The sequence below is a fragment of the Sinohyriopsis cumingii genome, chromosome 13, assembly GCF_028554795.1.
Source record: "Sinohyriopsis cumingii isolate HCF-2022 chromosome 13, ASM2855479v2, whole genome shotgun sequence".
Lineage (NCBI taxonomy): Eukaryota > Metazoa > Mollusca > Bivalvia > Unionida > Unionidae > Sinohyriopsis > Sinohyriopsis cumingii.
In genome coordinates this window covers 10419708-10440974 of record NC_142973.1, presented here as the reverse complement: position 1 = coordinate 10440974, position 21267 = coordinate 10419708, and the positions used below count along the sequence as shown (strand labels likewise).

General features: G+C 35.2%; 1 protein-coding gene across 1 annotated transcript in view; it reads left to right on the top strand.

Annotated features, from left to right (window-relative positions):
* LOC149784933 (ferric reductase 1-like) overlaps positions 1-21267 on the top strand; it is a 103235-nt gene that overhangs the window by 63636 nt on the left and 18332 nt on the right. Inside the window, exons 11-12 of the mRNA XM_089978564.1 lie at positions 513-599; positions 5992-6066. Coding sequence (XP_089834690.1) covers positions 513-599; positions 5992-6066 — 162 coding nt within the window. The remainder of the gene's footprint in view (positions 1-512; positions 600-5991; positions 6067-21267) is intronic.

Here is a 21267-nt window from a genome sequence, read left to right as displayed (position 1 = left end):
TGCAACCACTTGTAAAAACTGCAAGCTTGCAGATGCTGGCAAGAAAATTGTCAGAGATGGTACCATGCTTGCGCAAGCTAGTAAATATTTATTGGAAAGCTTACTTTGATGATACAAGCTTGCGGCAAGCTAACAGCAAGGATGCATTTTGGTTTGGGATATCACTCAAATACTCTGTATCACTTGAATAATCCAAATCACTCACATTCTCTGTATGACTCAGATAATCCATACCATTCACATACTCTGTATCACTGAGATTCTACATATCAAAACATATTCTGTACCAATTAGATACTCCATATCCCTCACATACTCTATATTTCACAGATCCATATCACTTAGTCATTGCATACACCCTTTCCAGAAACAAAACTCAAGCAAAAACTTGCACAAAACTTAGGGTTCTTCATCCCATGCTTTAAGTTTCTAACGTTCTACATTTTATTGGAAGTTCTTATGATGATCTGGTCATACATGCAATTCAGTTTTAATTTTTTTATTTTTTCCAGATTCATCGTGCATGCATGGTTTTAGTCCTCTTTCTTGTGGCTGCAGGTTTTATTGTAATTTTTGTTGAGGTTCGCAGTTATAGTGAGGTAAGTCTCCTATGATTTTCAAGTCTGCATCAACAATATTTCTATAATGAATGATTTAAAGCTTTTAAAAAAAATGAAATCAACCTTAAATTTAGATGAACTTGGTAAGTAAATTTAGATAAACTTGATGAGCAAACTTAAACTAAAACATCAGCCTTAGATAAACCGGATAAATCAGCCTTAGATAAAATTAGGAAGTAAACGTAGATAAACTTCATAATTTAACTTAATAGGTAAACTAGATAAATGAGCCTCATATAAACTAGATAAATCACATTTTAAAATATTTTTCACCATAAGTATTTATTTAAAATAATATAAATCAATCTTAACAGTTTGTGTTATAGACTTGAATGAAAGATATGTCATTGTTGATCATCTGTCTCTAGTACCATGCGACTAAATGATCTTAAATTAGCTTACTTTTGAACTTAAAATAGGTCTCTCTCCCTCATAATTTACATTGGAAGACTAGCAAAATGTTTCTAACTTTTGTAACAGTGTTCTCTCATATTTGCTGCCTAGAAGCAATTTGTCAAGTCATTGAGATTACAATGGAAGTATAAATGCAGTTTTATAATGTTATGTATATTACCATGAAAGTACAAATGCATTTTATCATGTCATGTATATTATCATGAAAGTACAAATGCAATTTTATCAAGCTATGCCTATCTTACCATGATACTACAAATGCATTTAATCAAGTTATGTTTATTACCATGAAAGTACAAATGCAAGTTTATCATGTCATGTATATTATCATGAAAGTACAAATGCATTTTATCATGTCATGTATATTATCATGAAAGTACAAATGCAATTTTATCAAGCTATGCCTATCTTACCATGATACTACAAATGCATTTAATCAAGTCATGTTTATTACCATGAAAGTACAAATGCATTTTATCATGTCATGTATATTACCATGAAAGTACAAATGCATTTTATCATGTCATGTATATTACCATGAAAGTACAAATGCATTTTATCATGTCATGTATATTATCATGAAAGTACAAATGCATTTTATCATGTCATGTATATTATCATGAAAGTACAAATGCATTTCATCATGTCATGTATATTATCATGAAAGTACAAATGCATTTTATCATGTCATGTATATTACCATGAAAGTACAAATGCATTTTATCATGTCATGTATCTTACCATGAAAGTACAAATGCATTTTATCAAGTCATGTATATTATCATGAAAGTACAAATGCATTTTATCAAGTCATGTATATTATCATGAAAGTACAAATGCATTTTATCATGTCATGTATATTACCATGAAAGTACAAATGCATTTTATCATGTCATGTATATTATCATGAAAGTACAAATGCATTTTATCAAGTCATGTATATTATCATGAAAGTACAAATGCATTTTATCATGTCATGTATATTACCATGAAAGTACAAATGCATTTTATCATGTCATGTATATTACCATGAAAGTACAAATGCATTTTATCATGTCATGTATATTACCATGAAAGTACAAATGCATTTTATCAAGTCATGTATATTACCATGAAAGTACAAATGCATTTTATCATGTCATGTATATTATCATGAAAGTACAAATGCATTTTATCATGTCATGTATATTACCATGAAAGTACAAATGCATTTATCATGTCATGTATATTATCATGAAAGTACAAATGCATTTTATCAAGTCATGTATATTACCATGAAAGTACAAATGCATTTTATCAAGTTATGTTTATTACCATGAAAGCACAAATGCAATTTTATCAAGCTATGCCTATCTTACCATGATACTACAAATGCATTTAATCAAGTTATGTTTATTACCATGAAAGTACAAATGCAATTTTATCATATCATGTATATTATCATGAAAGTACAAATGTATTTTATCAAGTCATGTATATTATCATGAAAGTACAAATGCATTTTATCATGTCATGTATATTATCATGAAAGTACAAATGCAATTTTATCATATCATGTATATTATCATGAAAGTACAAATGTATTTTATCAAGTCATGTATATTATCATGAAAGTACAAATGCATTTTATCATGTCATGTATATTACCATGAAAGTACAAATGCATTTTATCATGTCATGTATATTATTATGAAAGTACAAATGCATTTTATCATGTCATGTATATTATCATGAAAGTACAAATGCATTTAATCAAGCCATGTCTATTACCATGAAAGTACAAATGCATTTTATCAAGTTGTTTATTACCATGAAAGTACAAATGCATTTAATCAAGTCGTGTCTATTACCATGAAAGTACAAATGCAGTTTTATAATGTCATGTACATTACCATGAAAGTACAAATGCATTTTATCAAGTTATGTTTATTACCATGAAAGTACAAATGCATTTTATCAAGTTATGTTTATTACCATGAAAGTACAAATGCATTTTATCAAGCCATGTCTATTACCATGAAAGTACAAATGCAGTTTTATAATGTCATGTACATTACCATGAAAGTACAAATGCATTTAATCAAGTTATGTTTATTACCATGAAAATACAAATGCATTTAATCAAGTTGTGTTTATTACCATTATAGTTGAAATGCATGTGCCAAAACAAAACTTGTGTCAAATCTCATGCTATAAATATCATTAGAAATACGATAAAATAAAACATAAAATAGGCCCTTACCAATATATGCCCAGGTACATTATGTTATAATTGAGGAGACATAATTGATTGTATCTCATTGTATTTGAAAATTAAGAACTTCAGTAAACTAGAAAAAACTTAAAAGCCGAAAGTTTTAGCTGGTTTAGTTGGTTTTTGCTATTGAGCGGGTTTCACTGTAATAGCTTTTATGATTCTCTTCACCCTCTTCTAAAAATCTTTCTATACTCAACACTCTTCTACTAAACTCAACACTTAAACCAGATTTTAAAATGTCAGTTTGTATTTGGTCTAATTTTCATTGCACAAAAAAATCAGTTCTTTCAGTCTTTAAAAAAAGAACAACAGAAACAGTTTCACCTTGACCACATTACATATTTGGTGGCAGCAGTGGCACCCATTGATAACCGAACCAAATCAAAATTAAAAAAGATCGCTTCCAAAGATATTTCAGTATAAGACAATTCTATAATGGAGACATTTGAGTAGAATATGCCAGGGACACAACTCCTAAACTGTTCCCGTTCAACTTAAGATGGAGAGGTGGCTCTATGTGTAAAGAACTAATACTAGATGAAACACATATACTCTGTTGACCCTGGACTGTGCTGATTTACAGATTCTAAGTCAGCAAAATTGAGAGACTTAAGGCCTCAGCTGGACAGGTCAGTAACCAATGACATTTGAAGGAAATTGAGGCAGCAATGTCACCTCACAACAGATGATATCTTTCCTTTGCGTGCAGACAGAAGGAGCAGTGGAAAGGAAGAGGGGTGATATTGCAGGCATTAGTGGCAGTATTCTGTGTGGAGCATTTGATGGAAAAATGTCTGTCACCACCTTTTAGAGAGGAATATGGTACCAGAGCTGGTAATTAGGAAACCAGTCTGGTTACTTGAATGGTATTTTAAGAACAGCAGGATGATGACTTCATAAGGTACCCCATCATACAGGAAACAGAAAGAGGTTTATCAGACTCAGGAAGCAACCTGCAATCTTGACAGATTAAATGACCATTTGGTACATTTTAAATGATTTCTGAAATAACAAATACTATGAAAACATCCAATCGAATCAGCCACCAAGAGCTGATAAGAAGAATTAAGTACAAAAAAGTCTGGACCATGTTCAGAACTGGTTCATGATACTGATCTACCCTAAAGCACCTACAGAATTCAGGGAACAAATTTCTTGAGACTTCTTTATAGATGCCTTAATAGCCGAGAGTTAGAATGGGCAATGTACCAGTGTAAACCTTGAAACATTGATGATGGTGTGCAGCTAGGGTTTTTAAACATTTCAGAGTGGCAGGGGTAAATGTACTGCAACACCTAGAGGGGTAAAATGCAGAAAAATGTACTTGACTCAGGCAAGTGTGTTTAATGATTAGAACTACTTTTAATAAAAATTTAATGATATCCCAGTATGGTTAGCTAAGGTTAGTTTGAATGGGGTAATCAAAATGAAACAAGAGCAAAATCCATATGCATATCCTGCTTGTTGCAATATAATGTACATGAACATGAGCATGTGATGCATTCAGTCAGAAAATCAAGTAATTGATCATTTAAAATACTGAGTGTGCATATCAGTAAGAAACAGTACCAATAGGGTATTTACAGTGGGAAAAGTGAAACAAGGAGTAAATAGTACATTTATTTATGATGGTGAGGGTGAGGTAACTACTTTTAACATGTGATTGGACATATTTATATACAACAAGGAGATGAGAGCTGGATGCCTTTTCAAAGGACAAACCAAGGGCACTGACCCATGCTGGCTTGGGTGGGTATCAAACCCAGAACTCTAGGATTATGAATCTGACACTCTACCAACTGATTTACCATGGATCCCTGGTTTGCTACAAACCATGATGCACCTATAATCATGTACAGTAACATGCATCATGGTGTCGTGTATTAGAAGGGTCTAAAACCTGCAGCCTTCATTCTTAGACATGTGAAATTTTGATGTTTTGGCCAATTTAAATATGAAGCTTATATTATGTGCCTGTGATAACTAATAACTCTGACTATTTAGTAGAAGTAATACAGCTGAACCTGTGACTTCTACAGTGGCCTAAGTGGTTAGAGCCTCTGCCTCAGATGCGGGAGGTCACAGGTTCGAACCCTGGCTGAGTCATACCAAATATTTGTAAAAATGGTACTACCAGCTGCCTCACATGGCACTCAGCATTATGAGGTTAGTGTTAGGACTGGTTGACCTGGTGTCAGGATAATGTGACTGGATAGGACATGATGCTACATGTCTGCAGCATGATGCCCCAGTGCTATACATCAATATAAACTGCCATACTGCAGACATCATAGTGATATGACTGAATTTTCAAAAAAAAGCTACGTTAAAAATTTAAATCACACACACACACACATGCATAAACACACACACAAAGAGCAGAACCTGTCTTGTAAGACCAGCACCTACTGCCAGAAAATAATGGTCCCTCAATACAGGTGGTCTGTCATGACAGGTAATAACAATTTATAATCGATAAATCTATGCAGTGAGAATCTGCTCTGTAAAGACAGGTGGTCTCGCATAGCATTGGTCTTTCAAGATGTAGTAGTAGTAACAGCAGCAGTAGTAATATTTTGTTTCTTTTTTGTCATTTTTCATTCATTATTATTATTATTATTATTATTATTATTATTATTATTCAAAATATTTGCGTCTGATGTATTGCTGTCAAATAAGAACTGTCTGTTTATTCTTCAGGGAGGTGGTTGGACAGATCTTCAAAAGGCCCATCCTATACTGGGAATAATCGTTATGGCACTGACTGTTATTAATGTAAGTATGTTAAAATATTCTTGAAGTCAGTAATCACAAGAGTATTTCTTTTTTTTTTCTGTACACTAATTCTGATATTTTCCATTCTTTGATTATAAAAATTGGTGGATAATCCCAAGAAACACTTGTGTTTTCCACATTCTTGTTCCCCCCTCCATTATTTTGAATATATACTGGTACATTTATTGGTGCCTTTCTACAACACTAGGAACTTTGGATGACTCAGAGTGGTCTAAGGTGTTCCCTGTTACTGATCATTGACATCTCATCTTTGTGTGTGTGGATCTGAGTCTTAAGCTCAACCAACTTAGTTGCCATAAGCTTCCCATGGGTCTGTGATTCTTCCCTGGGATTTTCCAGGCTCATCCTCCACCTCCACCATGTATTTTCCATCATGTGCTGAAAACTATAGTTAAACCCATAACTATAGCAACAACAAAAACAACACTAAAAAACACTATGTATGGAAATCATAGTATATCTTGTTACAGAAAAATAAAGAAATATAACAAATAAAATTGAATCAGTAGAATGGGATTCATGACAACCTGTGTTATATCAACGCATTTGATTGTGAGATTCTTTACTATGCATGTATTATATCAAGGGACCATGTTACACTACCCTGGCACATTACAGTGTGATTCATGACTACAAGTGTTACACATACAGTGGTCCCCCTCATACACGGCCACCACTTCTGCACTGGGAAAGTGGTCTTATAAGACAGGTGACCTTACCAGAGGGGGACTTAATGTACATAGTAAGAAAGCTACATACTTCAAAGCATTTAATATCTTCATTTAATATCTTTGTCTAAAAGTAACATTAATTATTAAACGGTTCTTCTTGTCTTAAGAATAGACTTATTTCATCTGACTATACAGTGCAAACCTGCTATAACGCACTGCACTATAATGCAAATTCAGATATAACACGGTCTTGGCATGGCTTCTGAAATTTTGTATATTCATTTGCACATGGAAAAATATTTTTTGTTCTAAGTACATGAAATAGTGTATAAAAAATGTATTATCATTATGGGGAAGAGATCGCATATGAATTTGAGTTTAATATCATCGTGGCATGGTTCCTGAAATTTTAAATACATGTATGTGCATTTTTCTCGTACCAGGAAAGAAGATTTTTTTAACTCCGAGAAATAGTGTGTAAAACATTTATTATCATTTTGGGGGAAGCATTCATGTATGAATTTTAGTATAATATGATCATGGCTTAGCTTCTGAAATTTAACAATATCACCAGGTTCTTGAAGTGTTATGCCAAAATAAACATTATCAGAAATGTTACTTATTACTGGTCCATGAATAAAGCCAGTAAGTCGTCTTTGTGATTGTCTTCAATTAATTCTGTATACAATCATTGCTCAAACAATAGCCGACATGTGTTTCTTCTTTAACTGCATACACAACCAAGCAACATGCAATGCGGTGGTTGATAAAAGATTCTCACAGTTTAATAAACATAAAAAAACAAAAGCCACCAACACGTTTGTTGGGCTTGGCGGTGTTATTAGACACAATCAGTTGACCAGTAAATAATGTCCGTTTTATTAGCTGGAAATTGAAAGGGTATGAAATTGTACATGCATTCAACTTTAAAAAATTTATAAAAGTGACTCGTGACCATTGCAGGCCTACTGCACTTAGTTCTCGGGTTTTACATGTGTATGGGGTTTGCTTATGAACTCATCATTAATTTCCTATTTTTTTATAAAAATATTTTACCATTATGGAAAAGAAAGTTCACAACACAATTCGTTCTCTGCACTTTGCACAAAAAAATATATTATCATTCTGGGGAAGAGATTGTGTATGAATTCGAATATAATATGATATATAATACAATCGTGGTGTAGTTCTTGAAAATTTAAATGCATGATCTTGTATTTTTCTCATACCCAGAAAAATACTTTTCTAAAGTACGAGAAGTAGTGTGTGAAATGTTTATTATCATTTTGGGGAAGAGTTCGCGTATGAATTCGATTCTAATACAGTCGTGGCTTGGCTTCTGAAATTTAACAATTTCACCAGGTTCTTGAAGTGTTATGACAAAATAAACGTTATCGGAAATGTTATTTATTACTGATCCATGAGTAAAGCCAGTAAGTCGTCTTTGTGATTGTCTTCAATTAATTCTGTATACAATCGTTGCTCAAACAATAGCCGACATGTGTTTCTTCTTTAACTGCATACACAACCAAGCAGCAGACAATGCGGTGGTTGATAAAAGATTTCACAATTTAATAAACATCAAGAAACGAAAGCCGCCAGCATGTTTGCTGGGCTTGGTGGTGTTATTAGACGCAATCAGTTGACCAGTAAATAATGTCCTCTTTATTAGCTGGAAATTGAAAGGGTATGAAAATGTACATGTGTTCAGCTTACATTTTTTTAATAAAAGTGACTCATGACCATTGCAGGCCTACTGCACTTAGTTCTCTGGTTTTACATGGGTATAGTGTTTGTTTATCAACTCGTTATTAATTTCCTATTTTTTTATAAAAATATTTTACCGTTATGGAAAAGTAAGTTAACAAATGCAAGTCATTCTCTGCACTTTGTGCAATGATTAGTAAAGTAGTTTTCACATTTTTCTTTCGATATTCATAAAATCTGAAGTTAAAGTTATATGCACTCTGAAAGCATGTGTTGGTTGTAAATTATTCTTGCTGTAGTCGTTCAAACGAATAGGCATTCAAGCATTAATTATTGAAAATTTGCAATGGATAAATGTACACGGAAACGCATCTGAGAAAATTTTAGCAGTATGAAATTTGTACAGACACCGTTCATAGACCCGGGAACGTAATGAACCATACACCTGCTTTGTCTTTCTTAACCAAATTTTGCTGTTAAATTTTCCCATTGAATTCAGACACATAATGATGTGTGACAAAATTATTCAATAGTTGAAATTTGTATGCAATTTTTGCAATGGAATTACATATATTATCGATTAATTGCAAGCCCCAACGGTACGATATCAGACGGCAAGTAAATGGTGTTGATACTCAGTTCATGCTGTATATTAGACGTTGAATTCAGATACAATGATCGGGGGGAAAAAATATTGAATATTGTAAATCTGTGTGCAATTTTTCAATGGAATTACTTGCATTATAGATGAACTGCATGCCACAACGGCACGATAATAAATGGTGTTGATACCCTATTCATCATATACATTAGACATGAATACACGTATATGTGCCAATGGGTTGTTCCCTCAAAAAAGTAGAATACTGTAAAACCTCACATTAACGCAACCCCAATACTCTGGAACTCTGCTCTGGAATAGTATTTCAGTTGAGATTAGAAATGCCCACTCTATTTCCTTCTTCCAAACCCAATATATCCAGTGGCTTCAGAGGTGCAGCTAAAATAAATAAATTCCTTTGTATGAGGGCCTCAAGGTAGATTAGTTCTTAGCTAATTGTGTTACCCTCTTTAAATAAGGTCATTATTATTATTATTATTATTATTATTATTATTATTATTATTATATCATCATCATTATTATTATTATTATTATTATTATTATTATTAGTATTATTATTATTATTATATCATGGACCCTGTAATACTGAGGCAGTTCATAGTTTCATCCATTGCTACAGCTGAAATCCATTACTACATCTGTGTCATATCATGGACCAAGTTATACTGAGGCAGTTCATAGTGACATCCATTGCTGTAGCTGTGTGATATGGTCCATGTTATACTGAGGCAGTTCATAGTGACATCCATTGCTGTAGCTGTGTGATATGGTCCATGTTATACTGAGGCAGTTCATAGTGACATCCATTGCTGTAGCTGTGTGATATGGTCCATGTTATACTGAGGCAGTTCATAGTGACATCCATTGCTGTAGCTGTGTGATATGGTCCATGTTATACTGAGGCAGTTCATAGTGACATCCATTACTACACCACTCCCTCGATAACTCGCGCACATCGGGGTCCAGAAACATCGACCGCACTATAAGTGAGGCATGAGTTATCGAGGGACCTATAAAATAAACCCAAAACCAATAAAGTGATTGACGACATAACGGAGAAATAAGGGGGGAGGGTAGGCACATTATACTGTTGAATACTCACTTTATAATCGTTCTGAGATTAACTGTTAATAAATATCTCTTCATAACGGTGTACTTTATTATTTCCTCATAGGACAACATTAATTTCAGGATAAATTACAGTATATTGAGGTGATCATCGAAAACATTATTCCACGTGGTTTCTGTTCGCTTAACATGTGTACCACTTCACATATTGTGTACTACGTTACTGATTTTTATGTTGAATTGGATACATTCTAGTTTTATTGTTTGATCCAAATTAGACGTTTCTTTATATACAAAAGATCGACTCTTTTCGAGAAACAGTGTCAATCAAACGATAGATAGATAGATTTGAATGCAATAGAAGTAAAATGGAAAACAAAAAAAACCAAGGGTTAATCAGTACTAACATATTTAATTGGTCTACAAATTTAAAACAACATAAATTAGAACAAGTTAATACTTGCCGTTTGTGCCACGCTTGACAAATATCAATTCACTTTTTGAAAAAATCTATTTTTTTTGTGTGTTTTACTCCTTGGTTTCTCTGCTGTCGAGCAAAATCCATCAGATTTCTCAACTGCATGAGCTTTACGTAGTCAACATTTTGGGTCTCCAGCCACCTTATGGCAATATCAAAATATTTGATTACTTCTTGTGCAGAGGGGTGGGGGTGCAACATCTGCGTCTGCATCACTTTCAACACTTGTGTTACTCCAGTTAGAATTGTCTTCTGCTGCAAATTTGTTTGCTATAGAAATAATTATAGTTTCATCTGACATGTATTCGGCTGTGGGGCAATCATTGTCAGCACAAATCCACTCCTCCATATCATCAAGAGAAACGCCCATCTCAGGACCATGAGTCTGTATGAATTTCTCCCAAACAGCCTCGGCATTAATGACATCAGTTTCACTGAAACATTCGAAGTCACTATCATTGTCGTTGTCTCTGTTACTGTTTTGCTTTACGTCAAAGGCAGCTCCAAGACCCTTAATCCAGCACCCGAGGTCTCTTGTAATCGATTTTTTTTTTAATGCAACAAACACTTCCCTAAGTTGTTGATCAAAACAAAGCTGGCATGTACATGTAATTAGGTTCTCACAGAAGTACTCATGGGTTTCGATGTGACAGTCGATTGACTCTTTTCATGTTTTCAATGAACAGAATATGTTGTGATTATAATGTTTACACTGAAACGGAATTAAAGGATTAGAATGTGACTTTCACACAGGAAGACGTTTAATTGGTGTTTATTTCATTCTCTGTTGCCACCTGTTAGCATTTGCCAGAAGTTTTCATTGATCGCTATTTCACCAGACTGTTTATATACAGTATACTGACAACTATTTATCATAACAGCTTACATAATATATGATATCTTTATAATAATAATAATAATAATAATAATAATAATAATAATAATGCTTTATTTATAGAGGGTGACTCATTAGTCAAGGACTATTCTCCCTTGAGGCCCTCTTAAGGAGAGTATAACAATGCACATTATATGAAGATGGCAATAATTACTGTTTATTTTAACATGTTTAGTGTTAAAATACTAAATTCCATTATCTGTTAGAAACACATACATGCTCATGATATCTTTTCTTAAATACTCTAATATTTTCAGCAGATTTTACATGTAGTGGAAGCTTATTCCACAGAAATGTACCAGAGTATTGAAAACTCTTTTTAAATTGCTCTGTTCTTGGTTTTGGTATTAGAAGGTTTCCATGTGATATTGATCTCAACTGGTATTGTGCTGAATAAGTCTTGAAGATACTCTGGTGCAGTTCCATGTAGACATTTATATAAAAGAACTGCCTTGTGAAAATCTATCCTGTCATATATTGTGAACCATTTGAGTTATGTAAATAATGCTTTTGAGGGATGATCAACAGATGCATCTAAAATTACACGTGCTGCTCGTTTCTGAAGTTTATAAATCCTGTCAAGCTCAGATTTGGCACAGTTTCCCCATACATTAGAACAATAATCCATTGTTGGAAGAATATATGACTTGTAGTATAGACTGCGAGTTTCCATAGGTAAATATTTCTTGATTCTGCTGAGAAGGGCAATTTTGGATGACAGTGTTTTACAAAGCTTATCAATATGGTCATTCCATAATAAATTATTATCTACAGACACACCTACAAGCCCTTCATGTTTGACATTTTCTAATGGATGATTATTTATTGCAAGAGACAGTTTTGGGTTCCCTGATTTGTGTAGCTTTTGTGATGTCCCCAAAATCATACATTTTGTTTTACCTTCATTAATTACCATCCTATTTTGTTGTGCCCAGTTTTGGACTCTGATAAGGTCTGAGTTTAATTTCATTTGGATAACTTCAGTATCAGAACTAGATGTATACAAAGTTGCATCATCTGCAAACAAATCTGTGTTTGTGGATTCATTATTTAATGGTAGATCATTGATATAGATAAGGAAGAGGAGAGGGCCCAAAACTGAGCCTTGAGGGACTCCTGAATGAATAGTGCAAGTTTGAGAGCTAATATTACCAATGCTTACTTGTTGAGACCTTTGGTTTAGGTATGATCTAAACCAGTTTAAAGAAGGATTGTCAAATCTGTAACAGTTCAACTTTTGCAGCAGAATTTCATGATCAACAAGATCAAAGGCTTTCTTGAAGTCAAGGAAAACAATCCCAGTCATATGTCCATTATCCATTTCCTTCAGCCAAAGATCAATTAATTTGGTAAGTTCTGTTTGGCACGAGTGGTACTTTCTAAATCCTGATTGAGCTTTATGAAATAGAGAGTATGTTTCAAAAAATTTATAGACCTGAATGGCTACATGCTTTTCAAATAGTTTTGACAATACAGGTAGAATTGATATTGGTCTGTAATTTCCTGGATCCTCCTTTTCTCCTTTCATAAAGATAGGTGTAACCTTTGCACATTTCAGTGTTTCTGGAAAATTACCACTCATTATACTTAAATTTATGATATGCGTTAGTGACTTTGTTATTACTGGTGCGGCAATTTTAAGAATTTGTGGACCAATACCATCCAATCCAGAGGATTTATTAATATTAACCTTAATTAGCATATCAAAAACATCAGCTTCACTAACATTAGCTATTGAAAAATAATTATCATCAGGAATTTTAGCTTTTATAAATAATAGAAGAGCATCAAGTTCAATTGGGATATTAGTCTGGTTCTGAATACTCTTACTGGAGATGCTTATGAAGAAATTGTTGAACATTTCCACAATGTCTTGTACAGATGTTGCTATATCATCATTTTGCTTAAGTCTAGGGGGAAGACAACTGTTCTTGCATGGGTTCAGCTCTTTTAGATGCTTCCACAAAGTTTTGGTACTCTTACTTTCATTAATAGCCTGTTTATAGTAGTTCTCTTTTGCCTTATCTATCAGGTGCTTAGTTTTATTTCTCCACTTTCTATAGCTTTTGATGTCTTTTTTCTTGTGGAAATTATCTCTTAGGTGCCTAGCCTCATTGATCTCAGGGGTGATCCACTTGGGTGTAATTTGGTGTTTAACCCTTTTTGTTTTAATTGGGGCATGCTTGTCTAAGGCTGCATTGAACATCTGATACCATTTGTCCAAGGCAGTGTTGACATCAGCTATAGTGCAGACTGATTGGAAAGGTTTGCAAACTAAATCATTTAAGAACATTTCCTCATCAAACTGTTTGAAGTCCCTGTATTGAATTTCAATGTGTTGGCCATTTTTAGATGATTTCGGAACATGTCTAGTTATACAGACTGGGTAGTGGTCACTCAGTGCATACACTGGTACCTTAATTTCACTTATGTTTTCAGGTTTATTAGTATAGATATGATCAATGATAGTAGCACTTTTATCCGTTACTCTAGTTGGGGTGTTAATTAATTGAGTAAAGTTGTAAGTTTCAAAGCTACTCATCCATGTTTATGGTGGAGTTTTCATATAGTCAATGTTAAAATCACCTAATATGATAATTTCTAAATCTTCCTTAAGTAATGCTTTTTGAATTTGAACCTCAAATCTATCAATCCAATCAGCTGTGGAACTAGGTGGCCTGTAAACCGAACATAAGAGTATTGGCTTTGATTGGGCAAGGGTTACTTCGATCCAGATACTCTCTACCCCAATAGTCTCTAGATCAACACGTCTGTTATAACTAATGGAACTGTCTACATAGAGAAGAATACCCCCACCCCCCATGGATTCCCTATCTTTTCTTTCAAAGTTGAACCCCTGTATTTGGAGAGCCAAATCATCAGTATCGTCGGAAAGAAAGGTTTCACATAGACCTAGAATATTGACTGATCTAGTTTGCTGTAATATTAACTTTATCTCATTCAGTTTAGGAATGATGTGTTGAATATTTAGGTTGATTACTTGCAGACCTCTTTTGAGGAGGCCAAATACATGAAAATTTTGATCAGAGGATTGATCTTCAGACAAGGCAGTATGCAATGTATTGTTTTTAGACTTGACAGATTTCTTTACATTGCCTTGATTATTTACATAAACATATGAAGAAGATAACATACAAGATCCATCTGTTGTACCATGACCACATGTAGTGGATATTTGAGAATGTTCAATATGAGACTGATTTACATACATACAAGAAGACATTGACATATTAGACACTTGGGGGGCCTCAGAGGGAGAAGTAACTTGAACAGTATCACACAGTTGTTTACATGTTAACAAGTTGCACTTTGTACACAAATCAGATAGTGCCTGAAACCTGTTTATAGAATTATAATTATTGCATTGAAAAGTATACACATATTCTAATGCATTTTGTTGCTGGATATGTGTTGCACAGGCCTGTACATCATAGCCTTCTACCTATTGGTATGTGCACAACTTTTGCTTATGTCCTAGTTCGTTACAAAGATGGCAGCGAATCTGTTTTCCATGCAGACACCGCTGTGTTACATGACCGTGCTCTCCACAATACAAGCAGTTGTCTGACTCATGCCTAACCCCTTTTATAAGTCTTATGTACTGGTCTATATTCCTAAGGAGCATGGCAGTACCTCTGTTGGACAAGTGGATTTGGTCTCGCTGGTACAATTGTTGGTTCACTCGATTGTCTTTGAAGAAGGTCCAGTATTGCGGAACAAAGAGTATTTGGAAATTTACACACAACATACTTAGGGTGTCATTTAGTTGAGTCATAAGTGCATTCCTTCTTGGCGGTAGACCTGAGATGATTATTTTACACTCTGCATTTTTGGACCTGATGGCATACAACAAACTTTCATAATCATCCTCAATGCCCTTCAAAGATTGGCCATTACTGTAATTATTGCCACCAATGAGAAGAATTACAGTATGATATGGTGACATATCCATTTCCAATATTTTTTCTGTAATAGTGTTAATGGTAGCACCTCTATGAGTTTTTACGTCAGTTTTATATAACCCTCTTGTTCTTACTCCTTTGATTATTGATGATCCTATGAGAAGAGATCTGTCTTTAACTATGTTGTTGATTTTGACCAGTGGGGGGTTCAGATGCATTGTTTGAACTTCTTGATTTCCATGACTAGACTGACTGAGAGTTTGGTGACTGCTGTATTTAGTATTTGTATTTAATTTAGCTCCTTGTTGTGGGTAATTGGAGGTTGTCTTTAGAACAGTTTCTTCAGTACCTGGACTTGATGTCGAATGAGACACATGATGGTCAGTGTTTACAGCATGTGCTTTAGCTAACTTTTGGCTCTGCCCATCTAATACCTGTAGAAGAGACTCATCTTGTTTAATTGGTGTGGTTGCATCTGTTTGTGTGCATAAAGATTTTTTTCTAATAGCTGGTTTTGGCATGGTCTGAGTGCCCTGACATGCTTTCTGGTCCTTTGACATATTTGTGTATTGTGTTGTCTGGGTTTTCTGGCACACTTTTTTGGCACCTGGTTTATCCATTTGAACACTGTGTAGACTCTTTGATTTTAGTGCAGAGAGTTCCTGTTCTAACCTTTCTACTTGGGCCTGGAGAATACCTATCACTACTAAGCACTGTGTGGAGGTACAAGGCTGGTTATGGGTTCCATGGAACTCAAAGGAATTTGTTGCACCTATCATAAACTGGGGTCCTGGAGTTTCCTCCACATTGATAGCAATCTGGCTTATTTTATGTAAAGCTGTGTTACTGTTGACTGGATTTGGAAATCTGTGGGCTTCAGGGATGGGTGTTGAAGCCCTTGGCTGAGAGGTAATTGATTTCAATCTGGTGTTGTCTACCATTTGCTGACAAGTGCTGATAAAATAATTTACCCATTCTGTGTAGCCTGGCCCTTGTACATGAATTTTACCAGTTGTTATGTATAGAGTTACTGTGGCAGAATCTGTATTCATGGATTTATAGATCAGTCCAGTGTGTGAGTGTCCCTGCTGGAAGTGTAGATTCTCATCCAAGAATTTCTTGATTGTTGGAATTTTGTTGGAGTCAGCTGTGATTGTTATACTCTGCATATTATGTTGGATTTTAAGAAAGCTTGGAATTGAAGAGGAGTCAGCCATGTTGGATTTTGGTGTTACACAATCTTGTAGGTTGAATCTATTTCAAGTGAATATTTCTCTGCAGTATTGAGTGTGTCTATATCCTTTGTATCATTTAAGAGATCATCTTGGGTAAATCCTGAAAATGAATCTGATGAATCTGATTTGAAATATGAGTAGATCCACTGAGACAGTGAAGAAGTGGCCATATTTGTTTTACTGTTCTTTTGTCTGAATATGCAAAAATGCAAATCTGTACTTATATCCACAGACTGAGTTTACTAAGTTACCCTGACACTTTTTGCACTGCCTAGATTAGTTGCTGGTAACACTTATAACTAGTATATTTTCTTCTGTACAGCTGTATTTCCGAATGTTTCAGGAGCTGGTTAAGAGTTTCATACCATGGCAGCCATTTTTTGACATAAACAGAGGTCTCGCTAGGATTTTAAAACTGGGTCTTTCTGCTTCTGAATTCAATCACTAAATATCAGTACATTTTCTCACTCGGCCGCCAGTCAAAGCCTTTGAACTAGCCGCCTAGCTGTTGCATCACGTTTTTTTTTTTTTTTAAATGTACTCTTATAAAATGGCAACAGTACATCAAAGAGTCTTTCAGTCACTGAATTCTGTCATTGTAAATATCAGCACAGTTAACTGATCAACACATTTTCCCACAAAGCAGGTGGCTGAAACAGGACCGGCAAATCTTTGAATTTTCCCGTGCACCTATTAGATGCATACGGAGGACTCCCGCCTCAGTGATTTTCTGCGTCCCAGATCAAAAATTGGTGTCCAAATACGCATAATTAAGCGTTTTCGAGATCTCTGAAATTAATTCTTCTTTAGAACTTGCAAATTTCAAAATATGGATTATATTTTTACGGGCATTAATCACCATTTTCGATGATAAAACAAGCAATTTATCAAGGTTTAATTTATCAATTCTTATCGTAATTTTTTCATGTTCAGCATATTTTAAAGATATTTTAAATACATTTTCTCAGGAAAAAATCGGGAGCCAAGATGGACACAGCGTTATAAGCGGGATTGTGAGTTATCCGGGCGCGAGTTATCGAGGGAGCGGTGTATATCTGTGTCATGGGTTATCCATTACTATATCTGTGTCATGGGATATCCATTAGTATATCTGTGTCATATCATGGACTGTTATACTGAAGCAGTTTATAGTGGTATCTGTTATTATAGCTGTGTAATATCATGGACCATGTTATACTGAGGCAGTTCATAGTGAGATCCATGACTCTACCCATGTTATTTCAGGGACAGTGTTTTACTGAGGGACTTAGATGGCAACCCATGCTACATCAGAAACCTTGTTATACTATGGCACTTGATTGTGAGATCATAATTGTACCTAAGTTTAAGGAATCTTACTATACTGGGGCACTTTATAAAGGATTGTGTTATACTGAGGTACTTACTTCATAGTAACATCCATGATCATGGTCATGTTATATCAGTGACTGTGTTATGCTGTGGTATTTTGTAGTGACATCCATGACCATACCCATGTTATATCAGTGACTGTGTTATGCTGTGGTATTTTGTAGTGACATTCACAACCGTACCCATGTTACATCGGGACTGTGTTATCCTGTGGTATGTTATAGTGACATCCATGACCATACCCATGTTACATCAGGGACTGTGTTATGCTGTGGTACTTTGTAATGACATTCATGACCATGGTCATGTTATATAATAATAATAATAATAATAAGGACTTTATATAGCACCTAATCTGTAGAAGCTCTAAGCACTTTACAACATTAGACAACACCTAAAACATAAAAAACATATATAATGATATGATTGCAAAAAAGAAACACCATGAAATTAGAAAACATAAAAAACATGCTGAAAATATTTAAGGTAGGAAACATTATTAGGTCTTTAAGTTTGTTCTTGCAGTCAAAATAAGTGAGTTTTAAGAGCACTCTTGAATGTGATCACTGTGTCTTTGTGTCTAAGTTCAATGGGCAATTCATTCCACATTGCTGGGCCCTGGTATGCAAAAGAACGCAGTCCATATGACTTCGTTTCCATAGTGGGAACAATGAGTATACGATGGTCAGAAGAGGAGCATAAGGATCTTGCTGGTGTGTACACATGGGTGAGGTCTGATAGGTATGTTGGACTGGAATCTGTCAGTGAAACGTAGCACAGAGAACAGATTTTGTGTTTCTGCAAAAAAAGAGGTATCTGATCCATTTCATCAGTACTTCGCAAATTTTGTGATACGACAACTCCATAAACAAACTTGAGAACATCAGACCCATAAATGGTGAGTGGTATCCCTCATAGGCAACAAAATGGAGAGGTGAGGTGGTATTGTGCTCATTAAATATCGGACTCACATACCAGACTTGTGTATACCTCCTGAAGAGTGAATCTCGACTGGAGTGTGTACCCTGCCATTGTCCACTAACAGTGAAGCATGTTCATTCATTTCAAATGTATTGATTTCCACCTTGTGACAGTGAAGTATTTGGACTTGAACTGCCTGAAGAAACTGTACAAGGAAATGCCACCCAAGAAAATATTGGACATTTTAAGAAAATATGTTTTTTGCAACAAATTTTAATCATGTTTAATGATTTTACATGTATCTTTATATTTTGGTTTATATACATTTTGCAGAAATTTAAGACAGTTTTCATTTGTAACTTTTTCCTGTTCTACTGAATTTCACATCTTTTGGAAGAGTTCAACTTTAAAATTTTTTCTTCACACCACATACATGTATGCGTACACACTCACACGAATACACACACACAAAGTAGACCCTCAGGATGCCTGTGTCACGTTCCTATTCACAAGTCCACGCAGTTGTCTGAGATTTGCTTACAGGGACACTGTGTACCAGTTGAGGGTATACTCTTTCTGTTGGATTCGCAGTCCCATGGTATCTTGGACAATCCTGTCACTCTTCAGAACCACCTCCAGATGATAGCAAACCACCTGGATGACATTCAGTAAAAGCAGCAGTCATTGCACTAAACATCAAATCTCTCTACAGTTAAATCTGTGTCCCACAAGAACATGCCTTAAAAATTGCCACAGTAGTGTCTTGTAGCCAGCTTGGGAGTTGAATTTCACTGTGGAAATTTATTTGCCTTTTGGTTCACTCCAAAGTGTGCGTCTTTGGGCTGCTTGTTACTCCTATCCTGTTGACAGTTAATAACTTTGCCCTTTAGACCAAATGAATCAATTACAATAGGCCATGTTTTAGCTTGGCTTATGGCAGGCATTTTATTTCCAGATTAACTGGAATGCAACTGTCAGATGCCAGTATGACAAGCAAATTAATGTACCCACCCTCTGTGCTCCTTTCAGCAAGTGAGCAAGGTCTGACCCCTTCAGGAAGACTCTATGCAAATTATTCTCCTGGAAATTAAAAGCATAGCCAGTGCCTTCCAACCATTGCAGGAGACATTGTATAAAAAGTGTTCTCATTTGGTCTGAGAACTGTTCTGTCATAAAATGCATCAGAAGGAAAAGGAAAGTTTCTAGACCTTTGCCTTCTAGTTTCAGATTTTCTCAGGTGGTGTGATCATTTTCAAATCCACATTCAAATTCACCGCATTCCAGGCAAGCTCATTGTCCTTGCAGACTCACAGTCTAGACAAAATCAGCAAACCCATATGGAATTGTCCTTTCACCCCTGATTCTTAAGTCAGATTTGTGCCTGTCACTCTGCTGTGGACCTCTTGTTGATGAGGTGGAAGGTCTAAAGGCCAGTCCTTCTCTCACGCATCCAGTGACCTAGTGGTTAGGGCATAAAAATTGGATGCAGGTCATGGGTTCGATCCCCAGCCAAGTCATAACAAAGACTTACAAAAATGGTACTAACAGCTGCCTTGCTAGGGGCTCAGCATTATGAGGTTAGTGTTAGGACTAGTCAGCCTGGTATCAGTTTAATGTGGCTGGGTGGGACATCATGCTACATGTCTTCGACATGATACCCCATTGCAAGGCATCACTAGAAACTGCCACACTGCAGACATCATAGCGATATGACTGAAAAAATTGTTAAAGCTACATTAAAAATCACACACACACACACACACACACACACACACACACACACACACACACACACACACACACACACACACACACACACACACACACACACACACACACAGAGAGTCCTTGTCTCACCAGTTTCATACAAATAAACCTAAGTAGCCAACACCCTTTACCTGAACTGGAATATCTTCAGTGTATGCACCATTCCCTAAACCTTTCTCAGCCTCCCAGAGTCTTGCATAAAGTGAATCTGAACACTGGATAATCCAGACTAGCTGCACCATCAAGTTGGAAAAATCATGGATCAGCAAACTCTTGAATCTGGTGGCAGAGATTTCTAGTAAAATCCTGCCATTTCCTCACCTGCTGGAGACATTTCATGTATAGGTTTTTTGTCCATATGTTGAGATATAGGACATGTACACATGACTTATGTTACACAAGTCCTCAGAAAGTAACAGTTCTCGGAGCAGTGGTGGACTTAATTGCTTGGACAAAAATACCCAACATTTTTAAAGTTTATGAAAAGAAATGGATAGTTTTCTTCCATCATTGTTTGGAAGC